At 53.3% G+C, this 15,343-nt stretch overlaps 7 protein-coding genes and 1 non-coding gene across 8 annotated transcripts; 6 read left to right on the top strand and 2 right to left on the bottom strand.

The window, feature by feature from the left end:
* Positions 1–798: 798 nt before the first annotated feature.
* Positions 799–2,575, top strand: BGZ61DRAFT_450728 (uncharacterized protein). The gene has a single exon (XM_046245753.1). The coding sequence runs from the start codon at positions 997–999 to the stop codon at positions 2,482–2,484; it is 1,488 nt and encodes a 495-aa protein (XP_046104501.1). The 5' UTR covers positions 799–996; the 3' UTR covers positions 2,485–2,575.
* BGZ61DRAFT_t113 lies at positions 2,524–2,595 on the top strand. Its single transcript has one exon. It is a non-coding gene; the product is annotated as a tRNA-Thr (tRNA).
* On the top strand, positions 2,572–2,831 carry BGZ61DRAFT_450729 (uncharacterized protein; the record flags this gene model as incomplete). The annotated part of the gene is made up of 1 exon (XM_046245754.1): positions 2,572–2,831. The coding sequence occupies exon 1, from the start codon at positions 2,608–2,610 to the stop codon at positions 2,827–2,829; it is 222 nt and encodes a 73-aa protein (XP_046104502.1). The 5' UTR covers positions 2,572–2,607.
* An 847-nt stretch (positions 2,832–3,678) lies between these two features.
* On the bottom strand, positions 3,679–7,288 carry BGZ61DRAFT_493566 (NADP-dependent oxidoreductase domain-containing protein; the record flags this gene model as incomplete). Its single annotated transcript, XM_046250665.1, has 4 exons — positions 3,679–5,250; positions 5,425–5,548; positions 6,181–6,878; positions 6,953–7,288. The coding sequence occupies 4 exons, from the start codon at positions 7,286–7,288 to the stop codon at positions 3,679–3,681; spliced, it is 2,730 nt and encodes a 909-aa protein (XP_046104503.1).
* A 1,076-nt stretch (positions 7,289–8,364) lies between these two features.
* Positions 8,365–10,790, top strand: BGZ61DRAFT_531998 (uncharacterized protein; the record flags this gene model as incomplete). The annotated part of the gene is made up of 2 exons (XM_046253808.1): positions 8,365–10,568; positions 10,622–10,790. 2 exons carry the CDS (start codon positions 8,365–8,367, stop codon positions 10,788–10,790), a joined length of 2,373 nt encoding a protein of 790 aa, XP_046104504.1.
* Positions 10,791–10,919: 129 nt separating this feature from the next.
* BGZ61DRAFT_531999 (ribosomal protein S18) lies at positions 10,920–11,639 on the bottom strand (the record flags this gene model as incomplete). Its single annotated transcript, XM_046253809.1, has 2 exons — positions 10,920–11,114; positions 11,178–11,639. The coding sequence occupies 2 exons, from the start codon at positions 11,637–11,639 to the stop codon at positions 10,920–10,922; spliced, it is 657 nt and encodes a 218-aa protein (XP_046104505.1).
* Positions 11,640–11,967: 328 nt separating this feature from the next.
* On the top strand, positions 11,968–13,026 carry BGZ61DRAFT_576851 (uncharacterized protein; the record flags this gene model as incomplete). The annotated part of the gene is made up of 2 exons (XM_046256233.1): positions 11,968–12,123; positions 12,187–13,026. 2 exons carry the CDS (start codon positions 11,968–11,970, stop codon positions 12,580–12,582), a joined length of 552 nt encoding a protein of 183 aa, XP_046104506.1. The 3' UTR covers positions 12,583–13,026.
* A 500-nt stretch (positions 13,027–13,526) lies between these two features.
* BGZ61DRAFT_576855 (alpha/beta hydrolase fold-domain-containing protein) lies at positions 13,527–15,329 on the top strand. The gene is made up of 5 exons (XM_046256234.1): positions 13,527–14,110; positions 14,163–14,220; positions 14,270–14,347; positions 14,401–14,662; positions 14,730–15,329. The coding sequence occupies exons 1-5, from the start codon at positions 13,668–13,670 to the stop codon at positions 14,924–14,926; spliced, it is 1,038 nt and encodes a 345-aa protein (XP_046104507.1). The 5' UTR covers positions 13,527–13,667; the 3' UTR covers positions 14,927–15,329.
* The last annotated feature ends 14 nt before the right edge of the window (positions 15,330–15,343 follow it).

The raw sequence follows: 15,343 nt of genomic DNA on the forward strand, positions 1-15,343 counted from the left end.
CCAGGTGTTGTCCTAAGAATCGGAGAGAATTTGGAGTACGTACACTTTGTGTAAACAACACCACTTGCAAGTTTGCACCCCGGCACGTCACCCTTGTCTGCCGACGGGTGGCGGCAACCACCGAACCGGCAACTTGAAAGATTTTATTTTCATTCGTTTGAAGGCTTCTGCCAGTCTTGATGTGCTGGAGACGAGCTTGAAAGCGGCTTTCTCGTAAAACCTCGTCTAGCCAGCCTCATCTAGTCAACCTGATACTGTTTTCCCGTGTCCAGCGACATTGAGTCGATGCTTGCAAAGTTCGGCACACGATCTCGCGAGTTGATTTTTAGACGACATTGGTTCCCGGTAGTATCCGTCAACACCCTCAGGGTAGCAATGTCCTGATCCACCCGCAAGTCACCGAACATGTTGCCTTGGCGGACAACTAGTTCCGCCGCTGCCAGACTTGGGGGACGCCTTGGGGGACGACTTGGGGTGTCAACCAGACGCAGAACTTCGAGTCCGGAAGGCGTAAACAGGCTAGACCCAACCGCTTGGGCACCGATTTCCCAATGCAACCCTGCGGCGAGTGACTTTCATTGACTGGACCGAGCAGGCTGCCGGCGATGCAAGTGCAGCTCGGGGTTGCATTCCTAGGCCTCTTCATTGCCAAGGCTGACATTGGCTGCAGCAGAGGCGTGCGAGCAGGCGAAGTGGTTGGGCAATGCAAACAACCCGGACCTTGTCACGGCGCGGCCGCATGATGAACCGAGTTCGGAGGCCCCCAATCGCAATGCTGCACGGGTCTGCATTTCATGATTTTTTTTTGGTTAGGAAGCAAAAGCAAACATCGGATCGAGGACGTGATCGAGTGTTTGCATTTCTTGTGATAAGCTTCGCACGAAGTGGCGCCCTCTCCGATCTGCCGAAGCTAGTGTTGCGCATGGGAACAACGCAACGTGGGGCCCTCGTCATCAGCTCTGTTGGTACCGTCTGCATCCTCTAACCCGGATCCTCATGACTCTTCTCCTTAAGCCGGTAGGATCAGGCAACTCGCTCACCGAGTCTCGAGCGGAATACATCCAAAACGCAGCCTGTCGCCAGCGTCTCTCCAAGATGAAGTCCGCTGCCGCGCCAATACGGCCGCCGGCGTCGCCCTTCATCGAGCGCCTCCCCAACGAGCTCCTTGTTCACATCCTCGGATTTCTCGACTCACCTTCAAATATCCAGGAGAATTTGTGTGAGGACCCCACGAAGATCACCCGGCCTGTCGACAGCGGCATTGGCAACGGAATCGACACCCCCATCAAGAACGCCTCCCTGGTTTGCCGCCTCTGGAGACGATCGGGTTTGCAGCTCCTCTTCCGCCATGTCGTCTGGTCCTTCCAGCGCTTCTACAAACCGACCGACGGCGACATCGCCTCCCACATCGAAGTTTTAGACTTCCTACAACGTAACGGTCTATCGAAGGATGTAGAGAGCTTCACCATCCTCATAGACCCTCCAAAGGGGACGGGAAATTCCAGATATGCTGACGGGGAGTTTTGGGGCCTCTTACCTCCAGAAAAGAGCCCTCTGCAACCACCAATGTCTTTTAATCTCCTTTGGTCGGTCCTTTCTCAACCACCGCAGGCTTCATTGACGGACCGTCCCCGCTCAGCAGATGGGCCGGATGCAAGGGAAGCAGATGCAGCGACTCGGCCATACTGGGACAACAACTGGCTCTGGCATACCATCTTTGGGCAGCTCGATCCACTCCGAATCACGTTGATTAGTTCGGCAGATATCCTCTCCTCGCTTCTGAGCCGCAGTGTGGACCTGACAAGTGAGTGGGCTTTCAATAGTCACTGTCATATCGTGTCATTGTCGCGGACATCACGCTTCCTCCCACACCAAGGCGATGGAGCCGCCCTTGCTCCTTTACCTTCAAATAGCCAAGGCCCACCAGGGAGCCCAGTCCCTAGTGATTTATTCAGCATTCGAGATTGGACATCGCTCCTCGTTAACGAAGGATCCTTCATCCCCGTCTACTCAGCTTACGAGTTCTTCCACTACTCGGCCCCAACTCTCCTACCCGTCATCTTGAACCCCGCCGACTCGTCATTCAACCGTCTTCAGAAGACCCTCCGCTCGTTCTCATACATCGGGATCTTTCCGCTCTCTCGCCACATTCGAGACGTCGTCCTTCCTTACTGCCCCCCAGTCGAGCACCTATTTATCCAACTTATGCCCACAGCAATCGACTTTTGGGACAGCGGCCGCTTTTCGCACATTGATATTACTGACTTGTGGCTTGAGTGTGACACCGCATATTCCCTAGTGATGCGCGAGGTCTTTGACCGCGAGGTGGAGTCAGATTGGAAGAAGCTCCGAGTGTTTGAGAGCGGTGATGCGTCCACCGAGGAAGCATGGAATATGGCAATGCAGTATGTCCAAGTGCACGGGCTTAATGGGTGGAGGATGAAAAGGGAAGGATACTTCGTGAGGGAGGCAGGGCGGGCATAAGGCGTTTGGGGCCAGGGTTCAGATATCTCAGCTTAAGAAGCCCCGTTGGCTAAGTGGTATAGCGTGTCACTAGTAATGACAAGATCACTGGTTCGATTCCAGTACGGGGCATTGAGCAGGCCTATGGGCCGATTGACTTTTGCTCTTTTTTGCCCTCTCCTCCTCATGAGGAGAGGAGTATGTATGAATGAATATTATTCGCATTCGCAAAGTGTGCTTTCAGTTTTGAATGGCTCACCGACCCTGCAAATTTCCGCATTAGGCAGTGTAGCGAATTCAACCACCAGATCCACCCACCTCTGTCTCTCTCATCCTCCACCTCCAGAAACTTCAAAACTTCGTTAGCTCATAGACAATGTGATAGGAGCTATTTTATCTGGATACTAATTATTGGCTAGTTTGGATTGATCCCATACTACGTCCGGGCCGTTGTCGTTTGTATGTAGTTGCACCTCCTTCGTAACGGAACCAAGTGATGTTCGTTTAGAGTGCCAGCGAGTATTGCTATTCACATAAACACATACTCATACCTCGCTATTCGCAGCAATGATAATTCTCAACGACACCCTTGGGATATGCTTTCAGAAATGCCATTTTATTAAGACAAGTTCTTCGTGTTTACATCTCCTAAGAATCTTGTTATCTTGCTTATTATATTAGATTCAACCATCAGTGCAAGCCTTTCATTCCAAGAATGTACCATTTTACTGTGCGCATGGTTGGTGTATTGATTTAGCCAAGGCTTGGGTGAAAATTTGTGCCTGTGTGCGAATGCAATGCTTATACTAGTCGTCAATTATGTCATACCAATGACCCCTAAATACCTAAGTATAGAGGTAGCGGACCGTTTTACATCCACGATGGGAGAGATTCCAGAACGAATAAGGTCAAATAATAACGGTGATGAAGGTCATTGAGACTCTATCAGTAATAGCGTTCGTCTTTGAGCGCAGATCTATCCATGGTCCCGTTGCTGTCAAATATTACAGGACCATCGCGAACTCTGCAGCCAGTCCTAGCTGCTTCATTTATCAACACCGTGACAATGATGTATACCCAAACCCATTCACACAAAAATATGCAAACAATGTGTACACCGACACAAACGCGCAATATGCAACCCGGTGTTCTCACCCAACGCACTGTCCCATAGTATAAGTAATTGAAAACAAGGATTGACATCAATTAGAGGACTTAATCCTCATCACTGCTGATATCGCCGTCTTTATCGCTGTCGGAAAGGTCCACGATAGGCTCACGGGCCTCGTGCTCCTGCATTTCACGGTAGGTGCTCCAGGTCAGACCTAGGAAGGCAACGATGATCATAGCGCCGCCAATGATGGCGGCGAAGCTGAGTGGCTCGCCGGTGATGAACCAATCGACGAGGGCGACAATGAAGATGGTCAGGAGGGCGGCGACGGAGGAAAGAACAGGCGAGGTGAGAGAGATGAGGACGAGGAATGAGCCGCTGAAGGTGGCGTTGGCCAGGACGGCGCAGAGAATCAGCCAGCAGGTGGAGGCGACAGGGAGCTCAAACTTTTCGATGCCGAGGAAGTGGATGATGGGCAGAGGAATCCAGAGGACGGTGAGGGTGAAGAGGCCGATACATGAACCAAAGGTATTGGCGAAAATCATGCCGCGACCAGGGGAGACTCCCTCGGGCGGGCACGCGAAGCGCTTGTACAAGACCTCATAGAGGCCATAAAGGACGGAGCCAACGCCGATGACGAGGTTTCCGAAGAAACGGTTGCTGGCCTCAACACTCTTAGCCCCCTCTTTGGTATCTCCATATGCCACTACAAGAACACCAGCGATGGCGATGAGGACTGCCACTGACTTGTCGAGGCGCAGGGGCTCCTTGAGAAGAGGGACAGAAAAGACGTAGGCAAAGAAGGCGGAACAATTGTAAATGGCCGTCAGGTCCGAGGGTGTCGTCAGACTGACGGCGATATACCAGCTCAGCCCCGCAACGGTTAGAGAGCAGGTGATGATGGCCGTGAAGCGTACAAGGTAGCGAACGGGCCGAGCTCGCTGCTGCACGGAGATTCGGAAGACATCGAGCGTCTGCGTCTCGATCATCATGGCTGTGGTGCGCAGCAGCTGCTTGTGACGCTTCCAGAAGACGGGCCAGGGCAGCTCGCGCTTCTGTATGCGCAGGATGGCGAGCTGAATGGGCCAGAGCACGACCCAGGAACCGTGGGTGAAGTACATCATACAGTACGCCTTGTCCCAGCCAAGGTCGTGTTGGATGTAGGCGCTCAGCTCCGTTTGCACGCAGAACGAGACGAGGCTGACGGCGAGGAAGAAAGCGGCGTATGTGTACTTCTTGCGGGTTGTGTTTGTCTCCGAAGCTGTCAGAGGACTACGACTGCGCATTGTTGAGCGCCGACTGAAGGAGGGCCGCTCGACCATCTCACTGTGGTAGGGGCTTCCGTCGCGGCTGGACCCGTGGCTTGATCTTGGGCCATTATCATCGTTCGTACGCGCGAAGCCGGCGCGGCCACGCTCTTCGTCGGATTGCTGTTTGTGTAACAGCGGCGTCCCGGATTTACCATCGGTCGGACGATTGAAGGGTGGACGGCGGGCGCTTTCGGGGTCCATGTTGTCGAGCTCGAACCAGCTGCTATCCTCGTCGTCCTCGTCGTAGTGGTTACCGCCGGGATTGCTCGGTTTGCCTATCGTTCGGGTCTCGCGGGTGCATGTGGTGTCGTCTTTCGCAACGGGAGGTTCGGTCGAGAAGCGCTCGTGGTCTTGCAGAAGATGGACCTCTTGGTCGTGGTTTGGTCGCCGAGGCATAAAGAGAGTGAATACAAGTTAAAGGAGAGGAGAGAAGAGAAGAGAAGAGAAGGAAGGCACCCAGTGTTTCCGGGGATAAGGCTCTTTCGTTGGTCCCGATCAACTGCGCCGTGGTGGTGTTGAAGACCCGTGTACGTCCAGTACTTGTCGTCGGAATCTTGGTCGGGGTGTTCCAGGGGTGCCAGTTGAGTGGTCCAGGGGGCGGGCGGGTCTCAGACCCCATAAGTACAGGGGATTTAGCAGGGGGCTAGTGGCCAAGGGGGTCATCCTGAATGCGCCAGGCGTCAGCCGCGGCTCCTGTGTTAGAGTTGGGGTACCTGCGAAGTTTGGCGTACAGTGGGAACTGCCACTGGGAAGTCTGGCTTTTCGGGGGCGTTAGCGCATGTCGCCAAGGCATGTGGTGGGACGGGTGGAAGAAGCCTACGTCACTCGGCTGCAGCTCTCTCGGATTCCCCGCGGCGGCCAGTTATACAAACTGCAATAGAAACTTTCATACCGCTTTGAATGGCCTATCACTTGATTCCGTCCTTTCTGTTTCGCCCAGAACGGTCATGGGATGACCGCGTGTTAGGATGGACAGTTAGATCGCGTCTTCGTCTGACGTGCTTCACAAGCCCTGTTCGGTGGGGGTCGCGGTGTGGTGGAGGGGACGGGTTCACGAGTGACTGGGTGGTCACCAGGTGACATTATTCAAGACCCGGGATGATCAAGCCCACTGCCACGGTCATCCATTGGATTTAGCAGTTTCTTATCTCGCGTGCCTTGTGCCATGTTACCCTACAAAGATCCGGCCTCTGATGTGGTTGCTCCCAAACCATCCATACCGTGATGCCAAGAGTCATGTGCCCACGGCACCCTCGCAGCAATGCTCTTGTTGCCTATTTCGCTCCCGCACCAAACAGCGACGCCTGAACGTCGTAGGTATAGTCGAGATCTCCGTGCCAGTAGTTGGCTGTGTCCGCTTTGGACAAGAACCACGCCTCGTCCAGTGCCGTCACCACATCCTCCGGTAGCGGTCCCTTCTCCAGGTCGTTCAGATTGCTCTCTAGCTGGGCAAGGCTCGAGGCTCCGATGAGGATACCGTCATTGCCATCCTTCAGGTTCAGCTTAGAGTGGTGCACCATCCATCGAAGGGCGGTCTCGACCATCGTTAGATTGCTCTTCTCCACCGCGGCCTCGATCGTCTGCAAGGCCTTGAAAGTGCTGTCCCGGTAATACCGGTCACGGTATGCCTTGCCTGATGAAGAATCCAGGGAGAAGCGGCCGCTGCTTTCGACCACCATATCCTTCGACTTAATCTTGCCGGAGAGGAGCCCACCAGCAATAGGGTTGTACACAACGACATCCAGTCCATAGCGGCGGCAGGCAACCAATAGCTCTGGCTCAATGCTTCGGGTGATGCAGTTGTACATGCCCTGGTAGACCGAGGGCCTTACCCATTTATTGTATTTGCAGATGGCAATGACCTCCGCCACCTCAAAGGCCGTAAAGTTGCTGATGCCAAACCGCACAAACTTACCTGCCTTGTGCAACTTATCAATCGCCTCAAGGGTCTCAGCGAAGGGAGTACCGCGGTCTGGGCGATGGAGGTAGAGCAACTTGAGATGAAGTCAGTGAATGATTCAAGCTGAGGCCAGACGACCAGCAAGGGGATGAGGGCAACATGGCTTACATCGATACAGTCGGTGCCAAGCTCCTTTAAACTCGTCTCTACCGACTCTAAGACCTTGGCCGCCGTGTTATCGCCAGGCTCCGCAGGATATTTGACCTTGGTGGCCAGAGTGAGACCCCTCTCCTTCCAGCTAGTCTGGGCAGTCCATCCCTCCTGTTGGCCTCCTATGTAGACTCGCGCCGTGTCCACCTCACTGTAGCCCCTGGACTGGAAGAGGTCAAGGCTGTCCTTGAAAGAAGCGATGTCTGTGATGCGGGCGATGGCTCCTCCAGGGGGTCCAAAGGTCATGAGACCTAGGATGATGCGATTGTTCGCCTTCTGTGCGATAAGAGGCATCTTTTTGGCTGGGATTGACGCAACTAATGATATAATTTGGAATCGGGATGGATATGGATCAAGGGATGGCAATACTAATTGTGAAAGCTAATTTATTAACGCAGCATCAAGCCTACTGCCGGGCTACGTCGTACATATACCTGGGAGAGAGGCTCGACGACCCCACCTCCGGCTACGAAACCCGGGCGGGGATAATAGCAACTGGGAAGATGGTGGGTCAGATGGATTGCCGAACTTTGGGATATTGACTATCTCCTTCGGCGTTTTCGTTAAATCCATGACCATAGAGCACATCTATTGTGGTATCCTGCTGTGCCGGCCTTGCTTGCCGATCCGCGGCGCCCTCCCGATGACATAGTTGTCTATCTGGTTCCCCACTGAGCGACCTTGTCGTATTAATGATACATCGGCATCTACAGGTGAATGTTTGATTTCCCTGAAGACATCCAATATACGAGTATTCAAATAACTCGAACCAGTAAAATATTTACGGCTTAAAACCCCGTATCTTTCGATCAAGATAGCAACCCCTCAACTCACACAGCGACTCGCAGTGGGGTGGGGTCCCACGCAGCCTGCAGGAGCGCTTTGTAATCGATTGCAGGCAGACCACTAACAACGAGGTGAGACCCATGGGGTTCACCAAACTAAACAAACATTTGGGTTTATGAGTCACTGCTCGGGTCTATGTTTATGTTAATTCCGGAAGTGAGAGATGGGCAAATAACTAGATGATAAGGGGCATAATAAACACCTGTAGCTGACATTCTTGGGCTTTTTTGGGAGGTGGGGGGAGGGAGGATGATGTCCTGACGCCTCTTGATCCCCGCCCCGTCCCATTTCTGAGCCGGGCCGGCTAAATCTCCGAGGAGGCCAATGGCGGCGGCTTCGATTTTCGAGGTTGAGTGCGGGTTGGTCTAGGAGCTCCAGATTTCATGTCAAGCTTCAGACTCCCGTCGCCTGCAATTCGTGTGATGCGGCGTCTCAAACATGCTTCTGTACGAATTGAATTCGCAACTTCGCGGTATAAATCTTGCTAACTCGCCCAGGCCCGCAATCTCATAGACTGATCCATCATGAGGGCACACCTAGCCCGCCATGCTCGACGGGTCGTTATCCAGCACTCCCGCTCCCCGTCTTGCGCTCTCTACTCAGCTCCTACCCGACGGAGACAATTGTTTCGCCCGATAGCCCACGGTGTCGTCTCGTACCGAACCTTTTTCGATGGCCTGTTCCAGAAGGCACCCCGAGAGGTGCGCCAGCCCGAGTTCGAGCCGGGATGGATGAAGATTATGGTCTGGAGGAGTCGAATGCTCGACAACTTGCGCCCACCACCGACAAATGAACTCATCAAATGCTGGAACATATTTTTCAATGCGAAGCTTTCGAGCCGGGTGCCATTGAACGCGACTCAGGCCCTGCAGTGCCACCGGCTTCTTGATTACCTCCTGCAACAAATATCCGACGCACCCGCAAAGAGCCGGTTGAAGCTGGAACGCAAGGACCTGAACAATGCTCTTACTGCTCTTCGGACACTACGACCTCGTGAGAGGACTGCACAGCACCTAGAACTCGCTAAGAGAATATATTCTGTTCTCGCCTCAGGCACTTTGAGCAAGCAGAACAAGCATCCCGACACTGCCCTGTGGGCGCAATACATTCACACCATCTGTCTCTATGGCGGGTCTAAGGAAGCTCTTGAGCTGCTCCACGCCGACTGGGATAATGCGATCGATCTCACGAAGAATGGCGATAACTTGGTGATCCCTGTGGCACAGGGCCTGGCTAGGGACGGCTGCGAGCAGGAGCTGGTGGAACTGGTTGAATATGCGGAGAAGAATGACATCCCCTTTGACAAGCACGCACAGGCAGCAGTTGTCTCATTTTTTGCTCAGCGAAATAAGGTCCTCGAGACAAAATACTGGTTCGATAAACTTCCCGCATCCGGAAGCCGCACAGCCGAAGTCTATCCCCTGGTTGCAGCCTTTGCAATTCGAAACAACTTGCAAGAATGGGCCGTGCCTCATTTTCTTGAACTCGGTGACACGAAGCCCGAAAAGCCCTACTGGGACAGCTTACTACAGTCTATTCTTGTCATGGGAAAGGGTTTGAAACAAGTGGAGGGCATGATGTCCCACATGGCCGATTCAACTGGTCCTGTGAAGGCAGACACATCCACGATTAATGGTCTTCTCCGCGCTGCGGTAGACCTGAAGGACCCCATGCTGGCAGAGGACATCCTGTCGCTCGCTACAGAGAAGGATCTGAAGTTAGATGGCGAGACATACCTCATTCAGATGGACCTGCGCCTGGAAGCAGGTTACTTGCCGGGTGTGCAGGCTGCGTATAAGAGTGCCAAGAAACTCGAACCCTGGCACTCTAATCCTGATCGGTGGTGGGAGTATTGCCAGTTGCTCAACCAGTACCTGAGTACGCTTTGCGCCCAGAAGAGACCGGATTTCAAGCTTATCGGTGAGCTTGTCAACCTGGCTGAGGAAGATCAAGTGCAACTTGACCCCCAAACAGTCGCAACACTCTGCGTTAGGTTTCTGGAGAACGAACAGCACTACGACGTGATGGACATCCTATCCGTCCACGCTTTCCAGTTCAGTGCTGCAGAGAGAGAGATTGTTCAGGAGGCCTTTGTCAAGTTCTGTCTCGTTGAGACGAGCACCTCCCGTGCGTGGAGCAGCTACCAACTACTCCGACAGTTTTTCCAGGATCTGAGCTTTGAACATCGCGTGAGCTTGATGGAAGCCTTCTTTAACCGAAAGCGACCTGACATGGCATCACACGTTTTTGGACACATGCGACAACACAGGAATAGCGAATATCACCCACAACTCGACACCTACATCAAGTTCTTTGAGGGCCTAGGTCAAAACCCTGATACCGAAGCACTAGAGATGGTCTTCAATATGCTGAAGATGGACACACACGTTCAACTAAACACACGGCTTTACACATCCCTGATTATCGCCCACACTGCTTGTGACCGATCCCTCCAGGCAATGGACTTCTGGTCGGAGATCACATCATCAAGAGAGGGACCCACCTACGCCAGTCTGGAGGCTGTCTTTTGGGCTCTCGAACGTAAGCCAGGAGGATCTAAGGTCGCCCAAAAGGTTTGGAAGAGGATAGAAAACATGGACGTGGATATCCCTCCGACGGTGTACAACGCCTACGTCGGCGCCATTGCGGGAAGTGCGGAAGAGCAGGAAGTTCAAAACATCATTCTGAGGATGGGAAAAGTCACAGGAGTTGAACCGGGTGCAATGACGTGAGTTTCAATCCTTACATCCCCGGCCTGCTGGCACCGTTAACAAGAAATAGATTAGGTGTGGCGTACAATGCCCTTCCTGGGCAGGAACTACAATCTAGGTTCCAGAGCTGGGCGAAAATGCGATACCCCGAGGTTTGGACAGAGTTGGAGAAAAAGGGAAAGCGAATGACGGAGGATTCGCTGTGTAAATTCAAGCTAAACCGAGTCTTCAAGGCTTGAGGTGTACCAAAAAGATGTTTGTTGTAGACATGTATTCTATACATAGTGGAGGTCGAAGCTGTTATACATATGACCAAATAATGACCATGACATCCCCCACAAAAGGCAACAGGCTCAAATACGATATTTTTATCGTTGACGGGACGAGAAGAATTGGTCGCGCAGCATCTCGGGGTGGGCGTGCACCGTGGGATAGAGGCCCATGCCCTGGACGCGGCGAACCATCTTGGCGACCTTGCGCTGGTTGACAGGCCGGAGGCGGGTCAACTTAGAGTGGTTAATCATCCCGGAGGGGGTGGTGAAGTGCTCGATCAGCGAGAAGTTCTGCAACATGCATTAGCCCAAGCTCTTGGCCATCAATTGGGGAGGTTTCCTGATAAAACCGACCTTGTACATGTCCAGAGGGTTGATTCCCAGGGAGTCCACAACATCGCTGTTGGGCAGTGACCTCTTGCGCCACTTCTGCATCTCGATGGGACTCAGATCGTGCGGCGAGTAGACGTCACCGGCCTGCCATCGGCGGGGCATCTGCTTGAGGTAGTCGTTGGACATCTTCTGGCTCTTGAGGAACTCCATCTGGGCCATCTTCTCGCGGACATAGGTAGCCGAGCGAGTCTTGTGGCGCTCGAGCATTCGCATCGCAGCATCTCCACCGCGCGCTGGTGCACTACCTCCCCGGGGAGGGCCGTTGTTGTTGAGGTTGGAGAGGCGGTTGTTGTAGGTGTTGGCGCTCGGAGTCGTGTGGTGGCCTTCGCGGGGGGCAGCGGCGGAGGCGGAGGATGAGAAGGGGCGGAGGAGGGTGTGCGCAATGGCCGAGCCGGAGCACGGCGTGGGGAGTCGGGGAGGCATGGCTGGAAGGCGAATTGGGCGTCGGCGGGCGAGGTCGTGATGTCGTGATGCTGCTGTCGTTGGAGGTTTGGGAGGATTTTCGAGACGCACGGAACATGCCGGCGGAGCAATTCCGCGGTTCGGGAGCGCCCCACTCGGATTTTATCATTTTCACGTCCCCTCGTCCAGCCTCAACTACGGCGGGATACAACTTCAAGACATTTGGCCGGCGACCAACTCTGACCACGACCGCGGTAATCGACTTCTCTTGAGCTTGAGAAATAGAGCTCATTTTGAGAATTTTATATCACGCCCAAGATTTACCACGACACCGTGAGTGCCTTCCACCATGGTCCGAAAACTCAAGCATCACGAGCAGAAGCTCCTGCGAAAAACCGACTTCATCTCATACAAGTCGGACAATGACCACCGCGACAAGGCCGTCATCCGGCGGTACATGATCCAGAAGCCTGAGGACTACCACAAGTACAACCGTCTATGCGGAGTATGTTCCCTCGAGCCCTGTCCGTACTCTACGACTGTTTATCTAACCTGACTTCCCGCGCAGTCCCTCCGACAACTTGCGCACCGCCTTTCCCTCCTCCCTCCTGAGAACCCCACCCGCCGAAAGCACGAAGAACTCTTGCTCAACAAGCTCTACGATATGGGGATTCTCTCGACGACTGCGAAGCTCTCCGCCGTGGAGAACAGCGTCACTGTCAGTGCGTTCGCAAGGCGGAGACTGCCCGTGTTGATGACCCGATTGCGCATGGCCGAGACTGTCCAGGCCGCGACCAAGATGATTGAGCAAGGACACGTGCGAGTCGGCACGGAGACCGTCACGGATCCCGCGTACCTCGTGACGAGAGGCATGGAGGACTTTGTGACATGGACGGTGGGAAGCAAGATCAAGCGAAACATTATGAAGTACCGAGACCAGCTGGACGACTTCGAGCTCCTGTAAGAAGTTTTGGGGCATGGATGAGAGGTCTATGGGCCTGTGGCAATGGCTGTCAACAAACACGCATTGGGATCGAGGAGTTTGCGGCGCAAGACTATTTGGAACGGCTTTCGGACGCATTTTTGCACCTGCAATTACGGATCTGGATTTAAACAAAAGTTCGCAGGGCTGCCAGGGTTGATTTGCTGTGGATGGTGGTCGGCGACTTTGTGCTAGAGCTGCTCTCAACACTTCTGGCAGATCACTAGCCATCGTGGAAGCGCATTGACATCTGGCTTGGAAGAATGGCAGGAGGACGAGTGGACAACAACGATAGCGAAATTCGTGTCGCTTAACGACCAGCTTGAGACTCGCGGCTAGACAGACAGCAATATGTTACACCAGCTCGGCGGGAATAGGTCAACCTACAACCCAGCGAAGCCGAGCTCGATGAGGTTACCGTGGCACAACGAGAGCTAGACCAAGACTCAAATACCTTCCACAGTAATTTTACTCGGCTTGTTTTTGATTGTCAATTTGTTTCGGGTCAACGGGCCTCTTCTGGGGAGCAGAGGTTTCATCGGTGGTTGGGCCTCCCCGCAAACTGTCGCGGAGAAGGTTAACCGACTAGAACTCCAACACATGACCCCTCCGCAACAATCATGCGGAGGCACTCGAATGATTCATCGCCGATACACAGCAAGCCTATACTGATTCAAGTAGACTGCTTTCGACTTACCGCATTCAATCACTTAGAATCTCACTCATTGGCGGGAGCGGCTGATCTGAACCCTCCCCAGGCCCATTCGACATATCCCGTCTCGCCTTGGCAACCAATTCAAGGCGTTCAATGACCCTGCAAGTTGTCTAGGCTAGCGTTTTCCGAAGTGGAAGGGCGAACCAAGGTTACAAATCCCCACAAGATCCAGGTCCCTCTTATTGCCCACGGAGCCGGATGTGGTCCCCAGTATATAGAGCTGTTGCCGGCTCAGCCATGTAGTTCTTCCCCATGCCAGGATATTCTATCCAATTTACTTTACTTACTTCCGTTGAATTTATATCTTTAAATAAAAAGCGCTATATCAAGTCGGACCCCCAAAAACGCAAATATGGTCGTTGCCAAAGACAAGCCCGAGTACGTCGCCTTGGACCCCAACTTCAAGCCCCTCCCCAAGTATGGCCACCTTAGCGAGCTCGACCCAGAGTTCGCCAAACTCAAGGAGGCGACGGACCAGATGGTAAATCAAATATGGGAGCCTTCGCTTTCTCTTGAGGCTTTTCGAAAAATGTGGCTGAACGACTCGGCACCGCCAGAGGGGTGTCCCACGGAGGGAGTAGACGTCATGACGGAGACGCAGCAGATCCCGATGCGCGACGGCGGCAAGGTCGAAATTAAAGTATACAAATCTAAGGATAAGAAACCCGACTCGGCACTGGTGATGCGGTTCCACGGCGGCGGTTGGGTTGTCGGTGGGCATTGTACCGAGCATTCGGAGAATCTACTCATTGCTGGGAGAACGAACTCGGTAGTTGTGAGTGTGGACTACAGAATGTAAGTCTGATAATCAAGGTGTGAAACAGGCAGATGAAGCTAACAATTCAAGGGCCCCCGAGTTCCGATTCCCATACTCGGCGAACGACTGCCTAGATGGTCTAAAATGGGTTTGTCCTGAATATCCATGATCGAATACAATTAGACTGACTCGTATAGTCGAAAGAGAACGCTTCCTCCCTAGGCGTCGACCCCGAAAAGATCATTCTCGCTGGAGGCAGTGCCGGTGGCAACCTTGTCAGTCTTCTTCCTCGTCCAAAACTGACGGTTCATCTAACTCAAGATCATAGGCGGCTGTCGTCGCTCTCATGGCCCGCGATGAAAGCATTTCCGGTATTGTCGCACAGGTTCTCTGTTTCCCCGTCACATGCCACCCCAAGTTTTTGCCCAAGGACAAGTATGAGTTTGGAAGCTATCGACAGAACTATGAAGCCAGTATTGTCACCTCGGCGCGCCTCGAGTGGTTCCTGGACCATTACATGCCTGAGCCCACTCCTGACTGGCGACTTTCATGCTTACTAGCCCCATCACTCAAGGACTTGCCTCCCGCGTGTAAGTTCGCCTGAAAGACAGCACCTTTTTGTGTCACATCAACTGTAAACTAATGAAAAGCGAATAGTGGTGATGATTGCTGGGTACGATGCCTTAAGAGATGAAGGCCTCGCTTATGCAGAGCGGCTAGAGGAAGAGGGCGTGGAGACGGAGGTGCACACGTATCAGGGAATGCCACATTGCTTTTACATGTTCCCGGCACACCCCAAGGCTTTGGATTACTTTGACCAAGTTGTCAAATACGTCGGACGCTTCTCTGGTTGACAGCTCCTGACGAGGGTGTCATGTCATGTCTGTGTCAACCACACTAGAAGAAGTCCGCCACAAAGTGTAGAGACTAGCCTGAATTATGGTGTGAGATATTCGAGGGAATCATCAGACACCGAAGTGCCAAAGAAATTGCTTCGTCTTTATCAGCTCCCTGAACTCCCCGGCTGACCCGATTTCGAGGCTCGCCCAGACTGGCATCTCCTCATGTCTCTTACTCTCTCCCTCACGTCAGCCGGGCTCCAGCAGGTCATACGGGTCTTTCAGTGGTGAAATTTCACACTTTGCAACCACATATTTATGATTGTTTTGAATCAGCGTGGATCGACAGCCGTTAAACATGCTATTGGCGTTGGTCGAGGGCTTCCACGTCTCGATAACCGAGCCACGGAGAGGGAACCGATTTACCCCACC

The sequence above is a fragment of the Ilyonectria robusta genome, assembly GCF_021365365.1.
Source record: "Ilyonectria robusta strain PMI_751 chromosome Unknown BGZ61scaffold_9, whole genome shotgun sequence".
NCBI lineage: Eukaryota > Fungi > Ascomycota > Sordariomycetes > Hypocreales > Nectriaceae > Ilyonectria > Ilyonectria robusta.

What these genes read in the sequence shown, in the direction of transcription:
- BGZ61DRAFT_576855 (XM_046256234.1), top strand. Translation starts at nt 13,668, where the DNA reads ATGGTCGTTGCCAAAGACAAGCCCGAGTACGTCGCCTTGGACCCCAAC. An exon ending in GTGAGTGTGGACTACAGAAT is followed by an intron (nt 14,111 to 14,162) that starts GTAAGTCTGATA and finishes TAACAATTCAAG; the next exon opens with GGCCCCCGAGTTCCGATTCC. An exon ending in GCAGTGCCGGTGGCAACCTT is followed by an intron (nt 14,348 to 14,400) that starts GTCAGTCTTCTT and finishes TCAAGATCATAG; the next exon opens with GCGGCTGTCGTCGCTCTCAT.
- BGZ61DRAFT_450728 (XM_046245753.1), top strand. Translation starts at nt 997, where the DNA reads ATGACTCTTCTCCTTAAGCCGGTAGGATCAGGCAACTCGCTCACCGAG.